Source organism: Rhineura floridana, chromosome 10 (genome assembly GCF_030035675.1).
Source record: "Rhineura floridana isolate rRhiFlo1 chromosome 10, rRhiFlo1.hap2, whole genome shotgun sequence".
Taxonomy (NCBI): Eukaryota; Metazoa; Chordata; class Lepidosauria; order Squamata; family Rhineuridae; genus Rhineura; species Rhineura floridana.
In genome coordinates, this window is record NC_084489.1 from 80,564,110 (window position 1) to 80,580,893 (window position 16,784).

At 42.6% G+C, this 16,784-nt stretch overlaps 1 protein-coding gene across 1 annotated transcript in view; it reads left to right on the forward strand.

Annotated features, from left to right (window-relative positions):
• The window catches only part of ACVR2B (activin A receptor type 2B), a 175,375-nt gene that overhangs the window by 120,744 nt on the left and 37,847 nt on the right, over positions 1-16,784 (forward strand). The window contains exons 2-3 of the mRNA XM_061585955.1: positions 1,881-2,088; positions 12,013-12,122. Coding sequence (XP_061441939.1) covers positions 1,881-2,088; positions 12,013-12,122 — 318 coding nt within the window. The remainder of the gene's footprint in view (positions 1-1,880; positions 2,089-12,012; positions 12,123-16,784) is intronic.

Sequence of the window (16,784 nt, forward strand, 5' to 3'; positions counted from 1 at the left end):
ATCCATCTCTTGTTTGGCCTTCCTCTTTTTCTACTCCCTTCTGTTTTTCCCAGCATTATTGTATTTTCTAGTGAATCATGTTTTCTCATGATTTGTCCAAAGTATGATAACCTCAGTTTCATCATTTTAGTTTCTAGAGACAGTTCTGGTTTAACCCCTTGGGCTGTTTCTTGGAACCCCAGAGTTCCATAGGGCAGAGTTTGAGAAACACCGCTCTAAGGAGACAAGGGATAAGTGGCTCCTCTGTTCCTGTAAGGGTGTTTGTGTGTGATTCCTGCCAACTCCCCCTATCTGCATCCCTTCTGCAGTGTCCTGTACCATATCCCCAACCTCCAAGAGCAGAATTTTGGGGTGGGACACAGGAGGCTGCAGAGGAAAAGTGCAGGAAGGAAAGGCATGTTCCATGAATGTGAATAATTCTGTGAATCCAAGCCTGCGGTTTGAAATGCAAAGTAAACATTAGTTTTACTTAATGTTGTTGTTGTTATGTGCCTCCAAGTCAACCACGACATATGATGACCCTATGAATCAGCGACCTCCAAGAGCATCTGTCATGAACCACCCCATTCAGATCTTGTAAGTTCAGGTCTGTGGCTTCCTTTATGGAATCAATCCATCTCTTGTTTGGCCTTCCTCTTTTTCTACTCCCTTTTGTATTTCCCAGCATTATTGTCTTTTCTAATTAATCATGTCTTCTCAGTATGCGTCCAAAGTATGATAACCTCAGTTTCATCATTTTAGCTTCTAGTGACAGTTCTGGTTTAATTTGTTCTAACACCCAATTATTAGTCATTTTCACAGTCCCTGGTATGCACAAAGCTCTCCTTCAACACCACAGTTCAAATGAGTTGATTTTTCTCTTATCCTCTTTTTTCACTGTCCAACTTTCACATCCATACATAGAGATCGGGAATACCATGGTCTGAATGAAGTAGCTCTTTCCGTCAGTGCAAGGATTTCCAAATAATTGGAATAAAGAAGGTTTAAAAATATATTAAAAAGCAATTCCAATTGCTTTTCTAGTTTCATCATCTTCTTCTTCATCATCTAATCATTGTGGTTTGTTTGGAATAAGCCAGCGTCATAATTCAACATAATTCAAACAAACCATAGTTAAGACTAACTACAGTTAATTGGGTTTGGGTTAAACAACAAGCTGTGGTTAATCAAAAACAGAAGTGGAAGCTTCCCAACTCATCCTCATGGCTACCCTGGAGGAAGAGGGGGAAGCACACAAGCTGGAGGCTCTTTGTAACTTGCCCCCATCATGAGAAACTATGGTTTGTTTTGACGTGTGAACCAGTGCAGAGAGTTGGTCCTGGATCTAAGCCACCAGGGTTTAGGTCATTGCATTTTCTCTGAATAGTGATGGAGATGGCTTGCCTAGGACCATGGCAGAGGTGAGCTTCAAACTGGGGACTTATACAAGTTATGGCGTAATCCTAACCATGTCTACTCACAAGTAACTCCTATGCAATGGGGTTTACTCTAAAGTAAGTGGGATTAGGATTGCAAGTTTAGTGTCTTGGTTGCTATGTTAGCTGTCTATCTTTTCTCAGTAGTAGCTGTACCTGCTGTCTCATCATAACATCATATGTTCAGGGGTATAAAAGATGGAGGCTGCCCAAGCCAGAACTACTTGGGTTCACTTACTTCTCTCAAGATTTTCTTTCTTTCTTTTTCCTCCCTAAAAAATACATCTTCCATGTTGTAGGAGAAGATTTTGCTTCATGGGTGAGAGAGAGAGCTATCTTGCAATCAGTGGGTAAACACAAGTGTCCTTACACTTTCTTGGAAGTTCCCCTGCCAAGCATGTAGAGAAACAGAAGTACATATTGGGTGTTGTCATTAACAGGCTCCCATTTTGATTCTTCTTCCAGGCCCAGGCCATGGAGAAGCAGAGACCAGGGAATGCATCTATTACAATGCCAACTGGGAACTGGAAAAGACTAACCAGAGCGGGGTGGAGCGCTGTGAAGGGGAGAAGGACAAGCGCCTCCATTGCTATGCTTCCTGGAGAAACAACTCTGGCTCCATCGAACTGGTGAAGAAAGGGTGCTGGCTTGACGACTTCAATTGCTATGACAGGTAACGGGGAACAGGCAGAACCAGGGAGCAGCGCACGTTTCGCTTCTTCTTACTTGGGTATCTGATTCCCCAGTTGAGGGAGCTTGGAGCTTTATCCATGAAGTAGCTCAGGCTGGGAGCTTTATATAGGTGCTGGAATCTCCATCCCAAGGGCCACATTCCCTTCTAGGCAATCTTTGGGGAGCCACATGCTGGGCAGGGCCAGAGGCAAAAGTGGGTAGGGCAACAAATGTAAATTTTGCCAGTGTTCAGTAGACTAGTTTCTATGCACACTCATGTGCCCCTCTCAGTCCTCCATCCTGATAAGCAAAAGGCATTGTCAGACCTCAACGCCACATCCCAGCAAAACAAACAAACAAGCAGGGCCAGTGAGGCCAAGAGGCAGCTGGGACAGCCATCTGTTGGGAATGCTTTGATTTGGATTCCTGCATTGCGCAGGGGGTTGGACTTGATGGCCTTATAGGCCCCTTCCCACTGTACTATTCTATGATTCTGTGGCTTTGGGAAGAGGGAAGTGGCCTGGGGAGAGAATTCTGAGGCCAAATAGAGAGGCCTGGAGGCTACTTGCCCCAGATGCAGGCCCTGATCCAGGGAGGTGCTTCCATGTGCTTTTCTTTCTTCTCCCAAGTAGTCTCAAGTGCAGCAAGCGGACACATTAGTGACAGTCCTGAAGCTCCTAGCCACCTTGAAATCTCTGCTGCTGTGCCCCGGGGAAGATGGGAAAGGATCTGAGAGCCTCCCCAGGAATCCAGGCAGCTAGTGTGATGATCCCCTGTTCTGGGGCAGTGATATCACGATCCAACAGTTCTTCAGGGTCCCTAGCAGTGGGGATATCTGCAGGGAAGTCTGCTGCTGTTTAAGGAGACATCAGGTTCCAGGTTAAGGTCAGGGCTGAACTCTGACGTTGGGCTCTCTTTGGGGGGAAGACACAATTTCCCCCTTCTCTGTTGATGGAGAAGTACAAGTATTTACTCTGTTTTCTTTCCAATGAGCAGTTGCAATTCATATGGACTGTTGGTGGCTATGGCTGCATGCACACTAACCTGCTTGTAGAGTACAAATGGAGTTTATCCTCAATCCAGAAGTGACCTCAACATGCTGCTTTCAATCTAGATTGATTCTAGGTCCTGCTGTCCACAAGGATGGGTGTGATTACTTGATACATGTTTGAAAACCCTCCTCTAGATTAGGTTATCCATGCTTTTTCCTCCCTGCATGCGCCCCAGGTGAACGAAGAAGAAAGTGGTGGTTGCAGTCTTGGCAATATGCCAACCCACAACATAGTTAGATGGGTGTAGATTCGGGATGTACTAGAACTTTGCCAAATTCAGATTTGGTACTGAATTTTCTATCAGTTTGCTTATTCCCTATCTTTGCAGATCGGATTTTTATTTAGTGATTTACTGAAGCTATTTTCAGGAACGGATTTTTTTTTTAAACCCTGTGTCTAAAATATTGATATTAATATATCAATATTTCCTTTTGAAATAACAATATTGATATCAATAATTTTTCCCGAGGCTAAAAGAACCTGATCGGTAAAAGCAGCGGCTTATGGACAAAGAACGAACTCAAATCAATACCAGCCTGTTAGGTCAACGGAATGCTTTGGAACTGGAACTGGCTAACGGATCCCTTCCTTAGTGTAGATACACCAATGTGTGTGCGTTACTGGGACTGCCTGTATGTGTTTTCATTTGTTTTCAAATGGACATACTGTGTGCTAATGCAGAATCAAGCTGTAATGAGTTTTTATTTTCAGAGTGAAGCCAGTTTCTGAAGAAGTGCTTCCAGGAGCAAACAAATATGCAATAGATCTAGACTGCGTACCTAGTGTGTGTACTAGGTAGAAAACACAAATACTCAATCACTATTGACTCTAAAATAAAATGTCATGTGTACGCAGTCTATTTAAATTGCAGGGCTGAATATTTGCTAGTTTGCTAATATGCCTAACATTAGCTACTAAATTATATCTGACACCTTTTCACTTTTCGAATTATGGACAGTTGAGATTTATCCACCATGTCAATGGGGCACCATGAGTAGAGAGGCGGTCAAGCGACTGAAAGCAGCCATAGAATTCTTTCAATTGTTTTCAATGATTAAATATAGAACTAAAAAGCAGTTCACAAATGTCTGATGCCATTTAAATCCACTTCCATCCTCCACAGCAATTTGGCCTTTTAAAAAGGTGGCTGCAACAGTGATGGTAGAATCAGTGGAAATGCGTTTGAATAAAAATTCTGCCTTCTACAAAAAATATGGGCTAATTCTTTTTTTTAACCTTTTTTTTTTGCTTGTGACTATAACAAAGCAGGAAGAAAGAGTAAAACAAATAATAAAAAATAACTGAACAAAAACAATTGCCAGCTGACATTAACTATAAAAATATCCCATCAATCCTGATTTAAATGTATAATACAGGCAAATGTCCAAAGGACTAAAATCTGCCTATTGATGATGAACAGAGCTGCTGAAACATAGAATTCATAGAATTAATGCATGGCAACCTTATAACATCAACTGCAATTTGACAATTCCATTCATAGTCTTCCCCCTTCACACACACATATAACATCCCAGCCATAAAGTGCAATCCTATATATGTCTACTCAGAAGTAAGCCACATATACTTCAATGGGACTTATTCCTAGATAAGTGTGTTTAGAGTTGCAGCCTCAATCTGTTCCTGATAACATCTGGGGAAGGACCATGGCTCAATGGTGGAGCATCTGTCTTGCATGCAGAAGGCCCCAAGTTCAATCCCCGGCATTTCCAGGGAGGGCTAGGAGAAAAAGCCAGCTTGAAACCTTGGAGAGCTTCTGCCAGTCAGTGCAGACAACACTGAGCTAGATGGACCAATGCTGTGACTCTGTACAGATACAGTGTTCCTGCAGTTTCTCTTAACTCCCTAGGTTTTAAGGGGAGGGGGGGTTGGCTACTTTTTTTCTGCAGTTCTTTTATTTCCTATTTCTATATTACTTCTGTTAGCTGATGATGTCGTTCTCAACCCCCAGTCCTTCTGTGCATCCTTTTTTAAATCTTCCTAATTTAGTTTACTTTCCTTGTCATTTCTTTGCCTTGCATGGTCTTCTAAATTGCTGTTCTGCCGTTAGCAAATCAGCCATGGTACACGCTCTCCCTCTCGGAGTTTTTTTTCTCTTCTTGCTCCTACAGAAACCGCATTTCTGCAGTTGACATTCCCACTCCTGCTGCTTATGGCTCATTAACCTTTTCCCACCCAACCCTTCCTCCATCCAGTCTTGTAGGGCGTGGTGGCGGCACAGCTCTCCTCGTCTTCTTGCCTGTGTAAAGTCCTTTCTTTCCCCTTCCTGCCATTATTCCCTCCCCCGTCCAGTTCAAAGTTTGTGCTGTGTCTTTCTTTGTTCCCTTTAATTTATGGATTGCTGTGACTTGTGAATTTTATCCTGGTAGAGCAACAGCTTCTACCATTTCTGCATGGCATACCATCCTCTAAAAGGAATCCCATGGAAAGGGTGAGGAATCTGCAGCCCTCCAGGTGTGTTGGACTCTAATTTCCATCAGCCCTAGCCAGCATGGCCAATGAACAGGGGTGATGGGAGTTGTATTCAAAGCAGCATTTGAAGGACCTCAACTTCCTCACCCCTCTTATAAATGATCCAAACTCCTTCCCTTTGATGATATCATTTCCTATTTTCTGGCTTCTGCCCTTCCTTCAGTTAGTGTTTGCTGTTCCTTTACATTATGCGATGAAGCATATGGCTGAAGAGGGCTAATCTTGCTGCTCTGGGGACCCTTGTGTCTCCAGAGGCCTAAAACTCTTAGAAACAAGAACCTGGACTAAGACTATGATTGTTAAATGTAGAGGTTTATTTCAGAGTACCTTCCTTGTTCAGACCACCCTGGTTTGGATCAAGGAATGGGTCTGCCATAGATATTACACCCTGCTTACACTAAAGTAACTGAAATAAGATTACCTGCGCTTGCATGCTTCAATCAAAGTATCCCATGCTTGAGAGCCAGTGAAAAGTTCTCAGAATACCCGAAGGTGGGGTTGGTGGGATAGTAGAGGAAAAGAACGTTCCATCTGATCAACAATAACACATGTTATACACAATCACAGGCCTGGTAAATCCCATCTTTTCTGTTAAAGAATTCCACTACTTCGGTTTGGAATGTGTACATAAGAGCAAGCATTAAATATCTGCTTTTCCTTGTGTTTGTGGAATCCAGCTGGAGAAGGAGCTTCTGGGTGTTTTCACACAGTAAATGCTCAATAATTCCTGGCACACTCAAAAAAATGTCCTGTACCATTTCGTGGAGAGCGGCGTGTTCTTCCAAGAGCCGTGTGCTGCCAAGAAGGAAAACTTAGTCATTCAGAGTTGTCCACTGGAGAAGAAAAACACACTTAGCCAGGGTGATGGTGGGCCTGCTTTTAGTGCTGCTGTTTCCATTTTACCTTCCCATTGCACTTGTTCACACGTACATGTACATGATATCTTGTCCCTTGGTTACTCAATATTTGCTTACTGTCAAAAGACTGAATAGTTTTGAAAAGCACCTTGTGCCAGTATTGTATTACGATGAATTTGTAACCATAACAATAAACAATAATTGAAATGAAAGAGAAGGGTTATAACTAAAAGAGCAAAAACTGTTCCTAGGAAGCTGCCTTATACAGTATCAGACCATTGGTCCATCTAGCTCAGCATTATCTACACTGACTGGTGGCAGCTCTCCAACGCTTCCGACAGGAGCACTACCTGGAGAAGCCAGAGTTTGATCCTGGGGCCTTCTGCATTCAAGGCAGATGCTCTGCCACTGTGCTACAGCCCACCCGCAAATATAAATAGTAGCAGTTGACTCGATCCTCTTTGGAAGTAATTGAAAGAAACAAATTACACAAGGAAAAAAACTTTTTAATAGGTCCGGCAGGGGGAATGGTGTACATAGATTAAGTTGGTATACAGCTCCCATTTCTCTGTTGTTTGTTTTCATTCTCCCTTTACGTCGATGCTGAGTTTGTGGGACCCCTGCAATTCCTGGGTGAGGCATCGACCATGAGTGTGAGCAATTATTTGTGCAAATGAATCTGTGGGTATAACTTATTAATGAACTCGAAGTCTCTGCATGATAAGCTGCAGCTCATTGTTTGATAGCATCACACAACAAGCAGTTATAATAAAATCATTCTCTGCTATCCTGATCAAGGGAAGCTGGATCGGACTGCCACATAAGACCAGATGTGGTCATGGAAACATCATAAAGTAATTTTGCTTTCTTGAAGGGGTTAGTCTATAAACATCAGAAGCAACCACAGACAAATGGAGATAGTTTATGTAGCATTCCAGTTAATAGTCCAAATTAGGACAATCCTGATCCAGAATTTGATCTGAGCTAGTAAGTAAGCTGGTCTTAGTCAGGCCACTTTGGAATATAGGAAGCTGCCTTTACTGAGTCAGGCCATTGGTGTATCTAGCTCCATGCTGTCTCCACTGGCTGGCAGCAGTTCTCCATGGCTTCAGGCAGGAGTCTTTCCCAGCCCTACCTGGAAATGTCAGGGATTAAACTTGAGACCTTTGGCATGCAAGGCAGATGCTTTACCACTGTGCTACGGCCCTTTCCCTCTGGTCTGCCTTGGTCTATTTTGTAATATGTGGATCATTGGCCTATCTTGCAGCTGGCTTGTGAATAGCCTATTCATTAGTTGACGGTGGAGAATAAAGATGTCCAGGAGATAGAACAAAGGAGTTTTACCACCCCCCATTACTTTGTTGATAGTGCCAGAGTATCTAAAATAAATAGGTATGGGCAGACTAGTAAAATAAAAAATAAAAAAGCTGGCTGGTAGCTTTGGTAGATTTATTTGCAAGGCTCTCTTACAGGATTCCAAAAAAGAAAAAGCAGAGACAATTCACCTGTGTAACTTTTCTGAGCACTTACCAAGAGTGCTATCAACCAGTCCATCCCTTTCATTATTTGCATCCTGCTCTTCTCACAAAGCTCTGGGGGCAGATTCACAGGTATAGGAAATACAATAAACAAGCAAACACATTAAAACATTGTGCGATAAAGAGTGACGGGGAATTTTGTAGTTCGTTGGACTGGGGGTCCTTGAGTACAATCAAAGAACACAGGCTTGCAGCAGAAAGGTAGATCTTTATTGGATGACAAGCGTTTGCTTGGTCAGTCTCCCTCTGAGTGAGTGGGGAACTGCAACATGCCACTGGTTGCCTGGGGTTTTTATAGATTTCAGGACAAAGACTGTAACATCCACCAATCAGGAGGTTACACATCAGTATGACATAGGCATTACAGTATTACACAGGCATTTGCACAGGTATTGCATAGGCATTGCATAGGTACTGTACTTTCTGCATCATGTTCTGGTGAATTTGGCAATGTTTAGTACTTCACATAAAAGTACATTTTCATAGTGAGCTAGCACTCCAGCTAATGCAATCCTTCTTCCGTCTTGGAGAGTACAGAGATGTTCAGTGTCTATTCAGTGTTATCATAATTGTTTAGAGTTCTAGCTGTTTCATATAAACCAAAACAGTGAAGGAAGACAGCTCCAAGAAGAAAAGGGTTCTGACTGGCTACTAAACTTATTAAATGTTAAACTAAACTATTAAAATGTTATAAACCTTTATGGCTTTATAAAATAATATATTTTGCTTATTGTTTGTATATAAAGAATTTTCCCAACAAGAGCAGCCACCTAAATTGCAGTACAAAAACTCATCAGTAGTAAAATTTAAACATTAGAAACCTATTGGAAAAGAGAAGTTTTCAAATGGTGATGAAAAGGTGTCAAAGAGGGGGCCTGGTTGATCAACAAGTGGCAGGCTATTCCAGAGCCATGGACGCTCTGTTTCCTGCACTTGCAAGGATTTCCACAGATCAAGGTTAGGGTTGTTGATGATGATATTAGTGGAGTAGGGTAGAAGGATTGCTAAAACACTAAAACCACCACCGCCACCACCACCATAACTGACTCTTAAGTGTATGAATCTACATTTGCTTGCATTCATTCCACATTATTCACACCTTTTCAGTTTTTTCTTCCGCTGCTGAAATGTGGAACATTTAGCTCCTTGGTCAGAAATTTGCCTCTTTTGCTATGTTACTGTATAAACATCATGTACACTGATGACACTATAGTTATGTCTTGTTATTACATTAATACTCCACCTTTCCTCCAAAGAGTTTAAGATGGTGTATTGTGAGATAGGTTAGGCTAAGAGACAGTGGCTGACCCAAGGTCACCCAGTGAGCTTCATGGCTGAGTGGAGATTTGAACCCTGGTCTCCCAGGTCATAGTCCAGCACTCTGGCCACTACACCTCAGTGACTTTCACACTATAGAGGAGATGATGATGATGATCTACTTTAGGTATATCCAGTGGGCTTGGGCATGCTCAGTGGGGCTGCTGACTTTTCTTCTTGGAGCATCTGGTCTTCAAGCCATTTTAGAAACTGCTTTTCAAACTCTCATTGGTTTCAAAAGACAGCCTTGGGTAGGGGATATCCTTAATATAACATGGGTTCCATAGTTTGAAGTGTTTGTCATTCTTTTGGACTAGATTTATATTCTCATAATTGTTTTCCAGTTTGAAACTGATGCCAAGATGCTTATAATAACTGGTTAGGAAATCTGATTTGTCATCTAAATTTTGCTCCACAGAACTCATGTGCAGGGGAAGGTTATGTGAGAATAGGTAATGCAGTAGTCTTCACAGTACGACAAAGATTTTGTGTTGGGTTTCCTTCACAGGATTGTCCCCAGAAACGTTACGTGCCATGCATTTTCTGTGTATGAGATGAGAGAAACATTGCAAAACACCATTGGGTTGATGCAATATATTTCATTGGAGTCAGATCTTGGCAAAATAACAAATTTCAGATGTGCGGTGGGGAACAATCCACTCACCCACGTAATGTCTTGACTAGGAGATTTAGCAGAGCATGCATTTTCTCCCTGGAGAATAGCAAACACCCTTTTAAGTCCATAGTATCCAAATGCAAATTTATCTTACTTAAGCAAAATCAAAGGAATATGGAAATATTACTTAAATCTGTAAGGCATCTTGATTCATTTGGTTAATGTAAAAAAACCCACTGATTTTAAAACATACTTTGTCATGTCTGTGCTGACACTTTGCATGAGAAATTTATAGTTAATGCTTCTGAGTATGGGAGGAGATATTAAATGGGACATAGTCCTTCCATGAGAAGACAACACAAGCTACAAAATGACATGAATGGGTATAGTGTGCATGTTTGCCAAAGATGGCAGTATTGCACACACCACAGTCATGTTAATAACAAATGCTAAAAGGGGGGGCATGATGGGAGAAGACTCTAAGACAAACATATAAATATGGCAGGCCTTAGCAGTGCTTGGAATGAATCAGTTCAGTTTAACAAAGCTCACTGAATTAGTAAAACAAATCCCTGAACTGCACCTGAAAGTAATTCCCATAAGGGTAGGTAAAAAAAACATGAATTAAGTTTGGTTTGTGGTAGAACTTTGAAGAATTTTTAGTTTATTTTCAGGCTCATTCTCTAATTTTTTTTTAATTCCCACCAGCTGAGCCTTTAAGCTTAAAGATCACAGTTGCTGGGGAAAAGAAAACAAACCATTCACATTCTGCTGTGTGTGCTTTGATGTTTTCTTAGTCTTCTTAAGCATATTGTATACTTCAGCACAGCAGCTTGTAAGATTTTGAATACTGTTTTTTTGTTTTTTTGCTGAGGATCATTTGGATGAATTTCAAGTGTGAACTGATTGTGAATCAAACTAGTTCGCTTTGTAAAGAGACAAATGAGAACTGGGGTTAGTTCCTTTTGGGGGCATGTTGTATTTGAAGTTCAGTTCCTGTTTAAAATGAACTTTCCAAATTTTGGGCCAGAGGGACATTGTTGGCTCTGCCTGCAGCAGATAGTGGTGTCTGATTCATAGGAGTATCTTCCACAAACATCCTTTGAAGTGCACTAATCTGAACCAGAGAAGGGTAGTAACCCCCAGTTTAATTGCAGCAACACTGTGCTGACACTAATTTTGCACCCATTTACAGAGGGTTTTGGTGTAATCTGCCTCAAATTTGAAGTTATGTAGCTTGTGCCAACAAGGCTTCCTCTGACAATTGCTGCCATACATAAAAATAATCCACAAACTATTGCTTCTAGTATCTCACTTTGGAAATTGCTCTACACAGCTCATAAGAACACAAGAATTGCCCTGCTGGATCAGGCCAGCGGCTCATCTAGTTCAGCATCCTGATCTCACAGTGGCCAACCAGATGCCTGTGGGAACCTCACAAGCAGGACCTGAGCGCAAAATGAAACATAGCTTCATGGAAGGAGGAGTTATGTGCGTCCACCAGCCGTGGCCATCCCCTACCCCACTGCACACACCTGAGGAAAAATGTGGGGGACATTTGACAATTTCAGCTTGTTTAGCCATGGCCTTTTCAGCTTATAATATTTTTATTTATTTATTTATTTATTTATTAAGCTTATAAACCGCCCGACTAGCAATAGCTACATTTCTGCAGTGACTCTATGGGGTGTCGGAAAAGTTCTTTGCTATACTGCTTTTCTTTAAAATACAAGAAGGAAACTGGGCATGTGTTCTTGAAACCCAAGAATATTAGAGCTAAAGTTAGTAGTATATTAGAGCTACACCTTTACTGTCAATAATTTGCCCCTGTAAAGTTCCTGTGTGCTTAAAGGGCTCTTGAGATCTCACATGGGGATCTTTCTGCCTCTAGTATCTCTCTGTAACAAAAGGTAGCGTAGATCAGTGAGATAGAAAGCCGGCATTAAATACGGAAAGGCAATTCACTTGTACAGTGAAGCTGCCTCTCTTTTGAGGACAGTATTAGAATTCACTGACTTTCATCTATATTTCCTTTTGTGTTGTCTTGATATACAGGCAGGAATGTGTAGCCACTGAAGAGAGTCCACAAGTGTTTTTCTGCTGCTGCGAGGGAAACTACTGCAATGAAAAGTTCACTCATTTACCTGAAGTTTCTGGCCCAGAAGGTGAGGCTTTTGTTTGGCAAGAACAAAACTCTTTGTATTGGAAGTCGACTTCAGTAGGCTTCTGCTAACCTTGAATTTGTGGCTCGGTAATAGAACATAGAAGGAAACGAATTAGAGCAATGGCATTTTATACAATGAAGCTGAGAAGTTCTTTAAAGTTAGGTTTTTACAGAGTGTAGTTTAGTTGCTTTCCAGCCTTCAGAGTGAATGAGTTGCATGACAGCTTCTTCGTCCACAAGCAAAGGAAATAAATTCCTTGCTCTCCTAGAACACTTGGGATGGATTGCTGCCGACAGAATGTTTGTGGGAGGAGAATAACATAGTCTGGTTTATGCAGATTGAGCTAAATATCTCAATTAGCTCTTATCCAAATGGCAACTGACATGGCGGGGTGGGGGGGCTATCTGGGCTTTTGGCATTAGTAAGGAGGCAAAGAGTGTAAAAGGTAATATCCAGTTCACCAACACTTTGGTGAATTGGTTGCATTCCCCCTCTGGCCACTGTTGGGATATGTAATTCTCATTGTTTCTTTGCCTTTTATGTTCCCAAAGCTTAAGCACAGGTCCCTTCTTGTAAGTCAAGGCATTCCTTCCTGTCTGCTAGAATTCTGTTACAGGATCCCAGCAAGAACATAGGCAGAGTGAACCATGGACATAATAAAGTTGGGTTTTTCTTTGGATAAAGATGAGGAAGCCTGGCAGGCTGTTGAGCACTGGGTCATGTCCAGTGGTGTTTTGTTTTTTTTTTTGCAAGATTGGTCCTCAACAAGATAATTATTTGTTTGTTTATTTATTTATTTAAAATAAGTTCTTGTTGTTGTTATGTGCCTTCAAGTCGACTACTACTTATGGCGACCCAATGAATCAGCGACCTCCGACAGCATCTGTCGTGAACCACCCTGTTCAGATCTTGTATGTTCAGGTCTTTCGCTTCCTTTATGGAATCATTAAAATAAATAAATAAATAAAGGTAAAGATTAAAATAAACAAAGAGAAGATAATATATGGGGGAAGATAAGTCGCTGCAGCCTCTGGATGCTTACGAAACAGAGGGATCAGAGCTTGGAAAAGTTACTTTTTTGAACTGCAACTCCCATCAGCCCAATCCAGTGGCCATGCTGGCTGGGACTGATGGGAGTTGCAGTTTAAAAAAGTAACTTTTCCAAGGTCTGGATCTACCTTAGGTCAAATCAGACACATTGATCTATCTAGCCATACTGTTTGGCAGGGGTTCTCCGGGGTTTCAGGCAACCCTTCCTGTTTTAAGCCCAAATCCAGGCACAGCAGTGTGAAGTGAGCAAGGCAAGGGATGTAAAGGAACATGAAGCTAGACCAGTTATTGGCCAGCTCCCTAGAAGCTTCCCTTTGGTTCCTTGCTCAGGGTTCCTGGGAGGCTAGGACCAGTCAGTCAAAGAAGGCAGCAGGGCTCGAAGCAAGGTCTACGTATATTTTGGATGAGTGGATCGGGGGGGGGGGAAGCTATAACAAAGAGGGAACTTAGGCTGTGGACACACTAGTCACTTCAAAAGCAGCAAGAATGTTTTTTCTGGCTGTGTTTTGAAGGGACTGTCCTCTGCTGTCCACATCTCCCTTCCCCACTGCTGCTTTCAGGACCACCCACAGCAAAGTGTTGAGCCAGTCACTGTCTCTGCCTGAGCCTGCAGCAAAGTGTTTCTGTTGGCCACACCTGGAAGACAAACAGGTTGATCTACCAATCAGATGTGACATCTGCCTGAAGCTGAATTTTTCAAAAAGGCACTCAAGCTGATCTAACCAGAGTTTTAGAGTAAAAAGGGCTGGGGTTTGTCTAGCATCATGTGCCCTCATTTTGAGAAAAGAAGTGGAGACACACTGGAACAGGCACAACAGTAAGTGTGTTTTTACCCTTAGACAATGAGCAAGTGGGTCACAGCCTGACCGTAGGTGGGTTGCACCTGCAGGACTACCACCATGATTTTTTAAAAAAGAATCCCTGATTGAAACATGGTATGGTTTTCTTCTTTATGTAAATTATCAGGAACAGAATACGCAACCTCCAGCATCCCATATGCAACTGTGGAGAGGAGCCCTTTATTTTACAAAGCTTTGTCGTGTTGATGTGTTGTGCTATTTAGTGGGGACAGAGGAACAGGGGAGAAATCTGATAACGTGATTGTCGAAGGATGGGGTGGAGGGAGGGAAGAACTTTATCCGTTTCATTTTGTTATCTTTTTTCTGTAAAAAAAAATACTGTACATTTTTTAAAAAAGTAACCCCTGGTCTGAAAAGGTTGAAAGCTATTTATTTATAGAATAAATATCTTCCCATAAAACATCCCAGAGCTGTTTAACAATAAAAGCATCAATATGATATGATATGATATGATATGATGCATGATATAACATAATATATATTTCAAGTCCAATATCGAGACAGACATAAAAATTTCCACTTAAAAGGTCTTCAAAAAGACATGCTGTGAAGCTGATCGGGCACGAGCAAAACATCATAACAGTGCCTACTGTGTGGCGGTGAGGGCGGCGAAGAAGGCCCACTCCTCTGCCTCCATCGCATCCTCAAGTAGCCGTCCGGTGGAGCTTTTCCGTGTTGTCAGGGGTCTGTTGACATCAACTCCAGGAAATGGAGTTTTAGACCCTTTGGAGGCCCACTGTGAATTGTTTGCAAGGCACTTTCAGAGCTTGGAAAAGTTACTTTTTTGAACTACAACTCCCATCAGCCCAATCCAGTGGCCATGCTAGCTGGGGCTGATGGGAGCTGTAGTTCAAAAAAGTAACTTTTCCAAGCTCTGGCACTTTGAGGGTAAAGTTGCTCGCCTCCGTAGCAGTCTTGATGCCCCATCCACATCTACTGTAGTCCCCAATGAGGTCTCTAGTGCAATGTCTGCTGCAACTTCTTGGGAACGGTTTCAGTTGATGCGGCCTGATGACGTGGACAAGGTGCTTGCGATGATGCGTCCAGCACAGTGTCCTCTCGACCCTTGCCCTTCTTGGCTTATTAAAGCTTGCCAAGGGGGTTTGACTGAGTTGATCCAGGGTGTGGTCAATGCATCATTGTGGGAGGGAGTGGTTCCAGCTGCCTTGAAAGAGGCGGTGATCTGACCGCTCCTGAAAAAGCCCACCCTGGACCCATTGGTTTGTGACAATTATCGACTGGTTGCAAATACCCCCTTTTTAGGGAAGGTGATTGAGAGGGTTGTGGCACAGCAATTGCAAGTATTCTTGGATGAAATAGTTCAGGCCTGGTTATGGGACTGAATCGGCCTTGGTCACCCTGATGGATGACCTTTATCGGGAGAAGGACAGGGAGAGTGCGACCCTGTTATTCTTACTTGATCTCTCAGCGGCTTTTGATACCATTGACCATGGTATCCTAGGCTGACTTGGTGAGATGGGCATTGGAAGCACTGTTTTACAGTGGTTCTGATCCTATCTCCAGGGTCGCTCTCAGAGAATAGCATTGGGTGACTGTCCCCCATGCTGTTTAACATCTATATGAAGCCCTTGGGAGCAGTCATCAGGAGCTTTGGGACGAGGTGTCAGCAGTATGCTGATGATATCCAGCTCTATTTCTCCATAACATCTGAATCAAGAGAGGCCGTGCAAGCCCTGGACCGCTGCCTGGACTCTGTGGTGGGTTGGATGAGGGCCAATAAACTGAGTCTGAATTCTAGCAAGATGGAGGCACTGTGGGTTGGTGGTTTCCGAGTTCGGATAATTGGTCAATTGCCTGCTTTGGATGGGGTCACACTGCCTCTGAAAGAGCAGGTCTGTAGTCTGGGGGTGCTCCTGGATCCATCTTTGTTGCTAGAGGCCCAGGTGACCTCAGTGGCTAGGAGTGCCTTTTACCAGCTTTGACTGGTGAGACAGCAGCAGCCGTTTCTGGACCAGAATAGCCTGACCACTGTTGTCCATGCACTGGTAACCTCCAGGCTGGATTACTGTAATGCGGTAATGTGGCAGCGAGACTGCTCCCTGGAGCAGAGTATCGCCAACATGTCACCCTGCTGCTGAAAGAATTACACTAGCTGCCCATTTGCTACTGGGCCAAGTTCAAAGTTCTAGTTTTGGTGTACAAAGCCCTATACAGCTCGGGACCAAGATACCTGAAAGACCGTCTTACTCCTTATATATCCAGCTGATCACTCTGCTCTGCAGTTGAGGGCCTCCTGCAGATACCATCTTATCAGGAGGTTCGTTCTGCACAATATAGGAAACGGACCTTTAGTGTGGCGGCACCTACCCTGTGGAGTTCCCTCCCTTTGAATATTAGGCAGGCGCCACCTCTGCTGTCTTTTCGGCGCCTTTTGAAGACTTTCCTCCTTGAATAAGCCATTTAAGTTGAGACCTGTCCCAGTCTGCGTCTGTATTAGAATTGCTTGTTAATATGCATTTTTTAAAATAATGTTTTTAACCCTTTTTTAAAAGATGTTTTTAAAGCTTTTTTTGTTTTTAACGTTTTGTTTTAATGTATTTTAAGCTCTGTTTTTATGATGTTTTAAAGTGTTTTTAGTCCTTCTGTTTGCCACCCTGGGCTCCTGCTGGGAGGAAGGGCGGGATATAAATCAAATAATAAATAAATAAATAAATAAATAAATAAATGACAAGTGCCAAAAAGATCATAGAGACAGCAGCTGTCTGATACATAACTGGTAGGCATTTTAAAG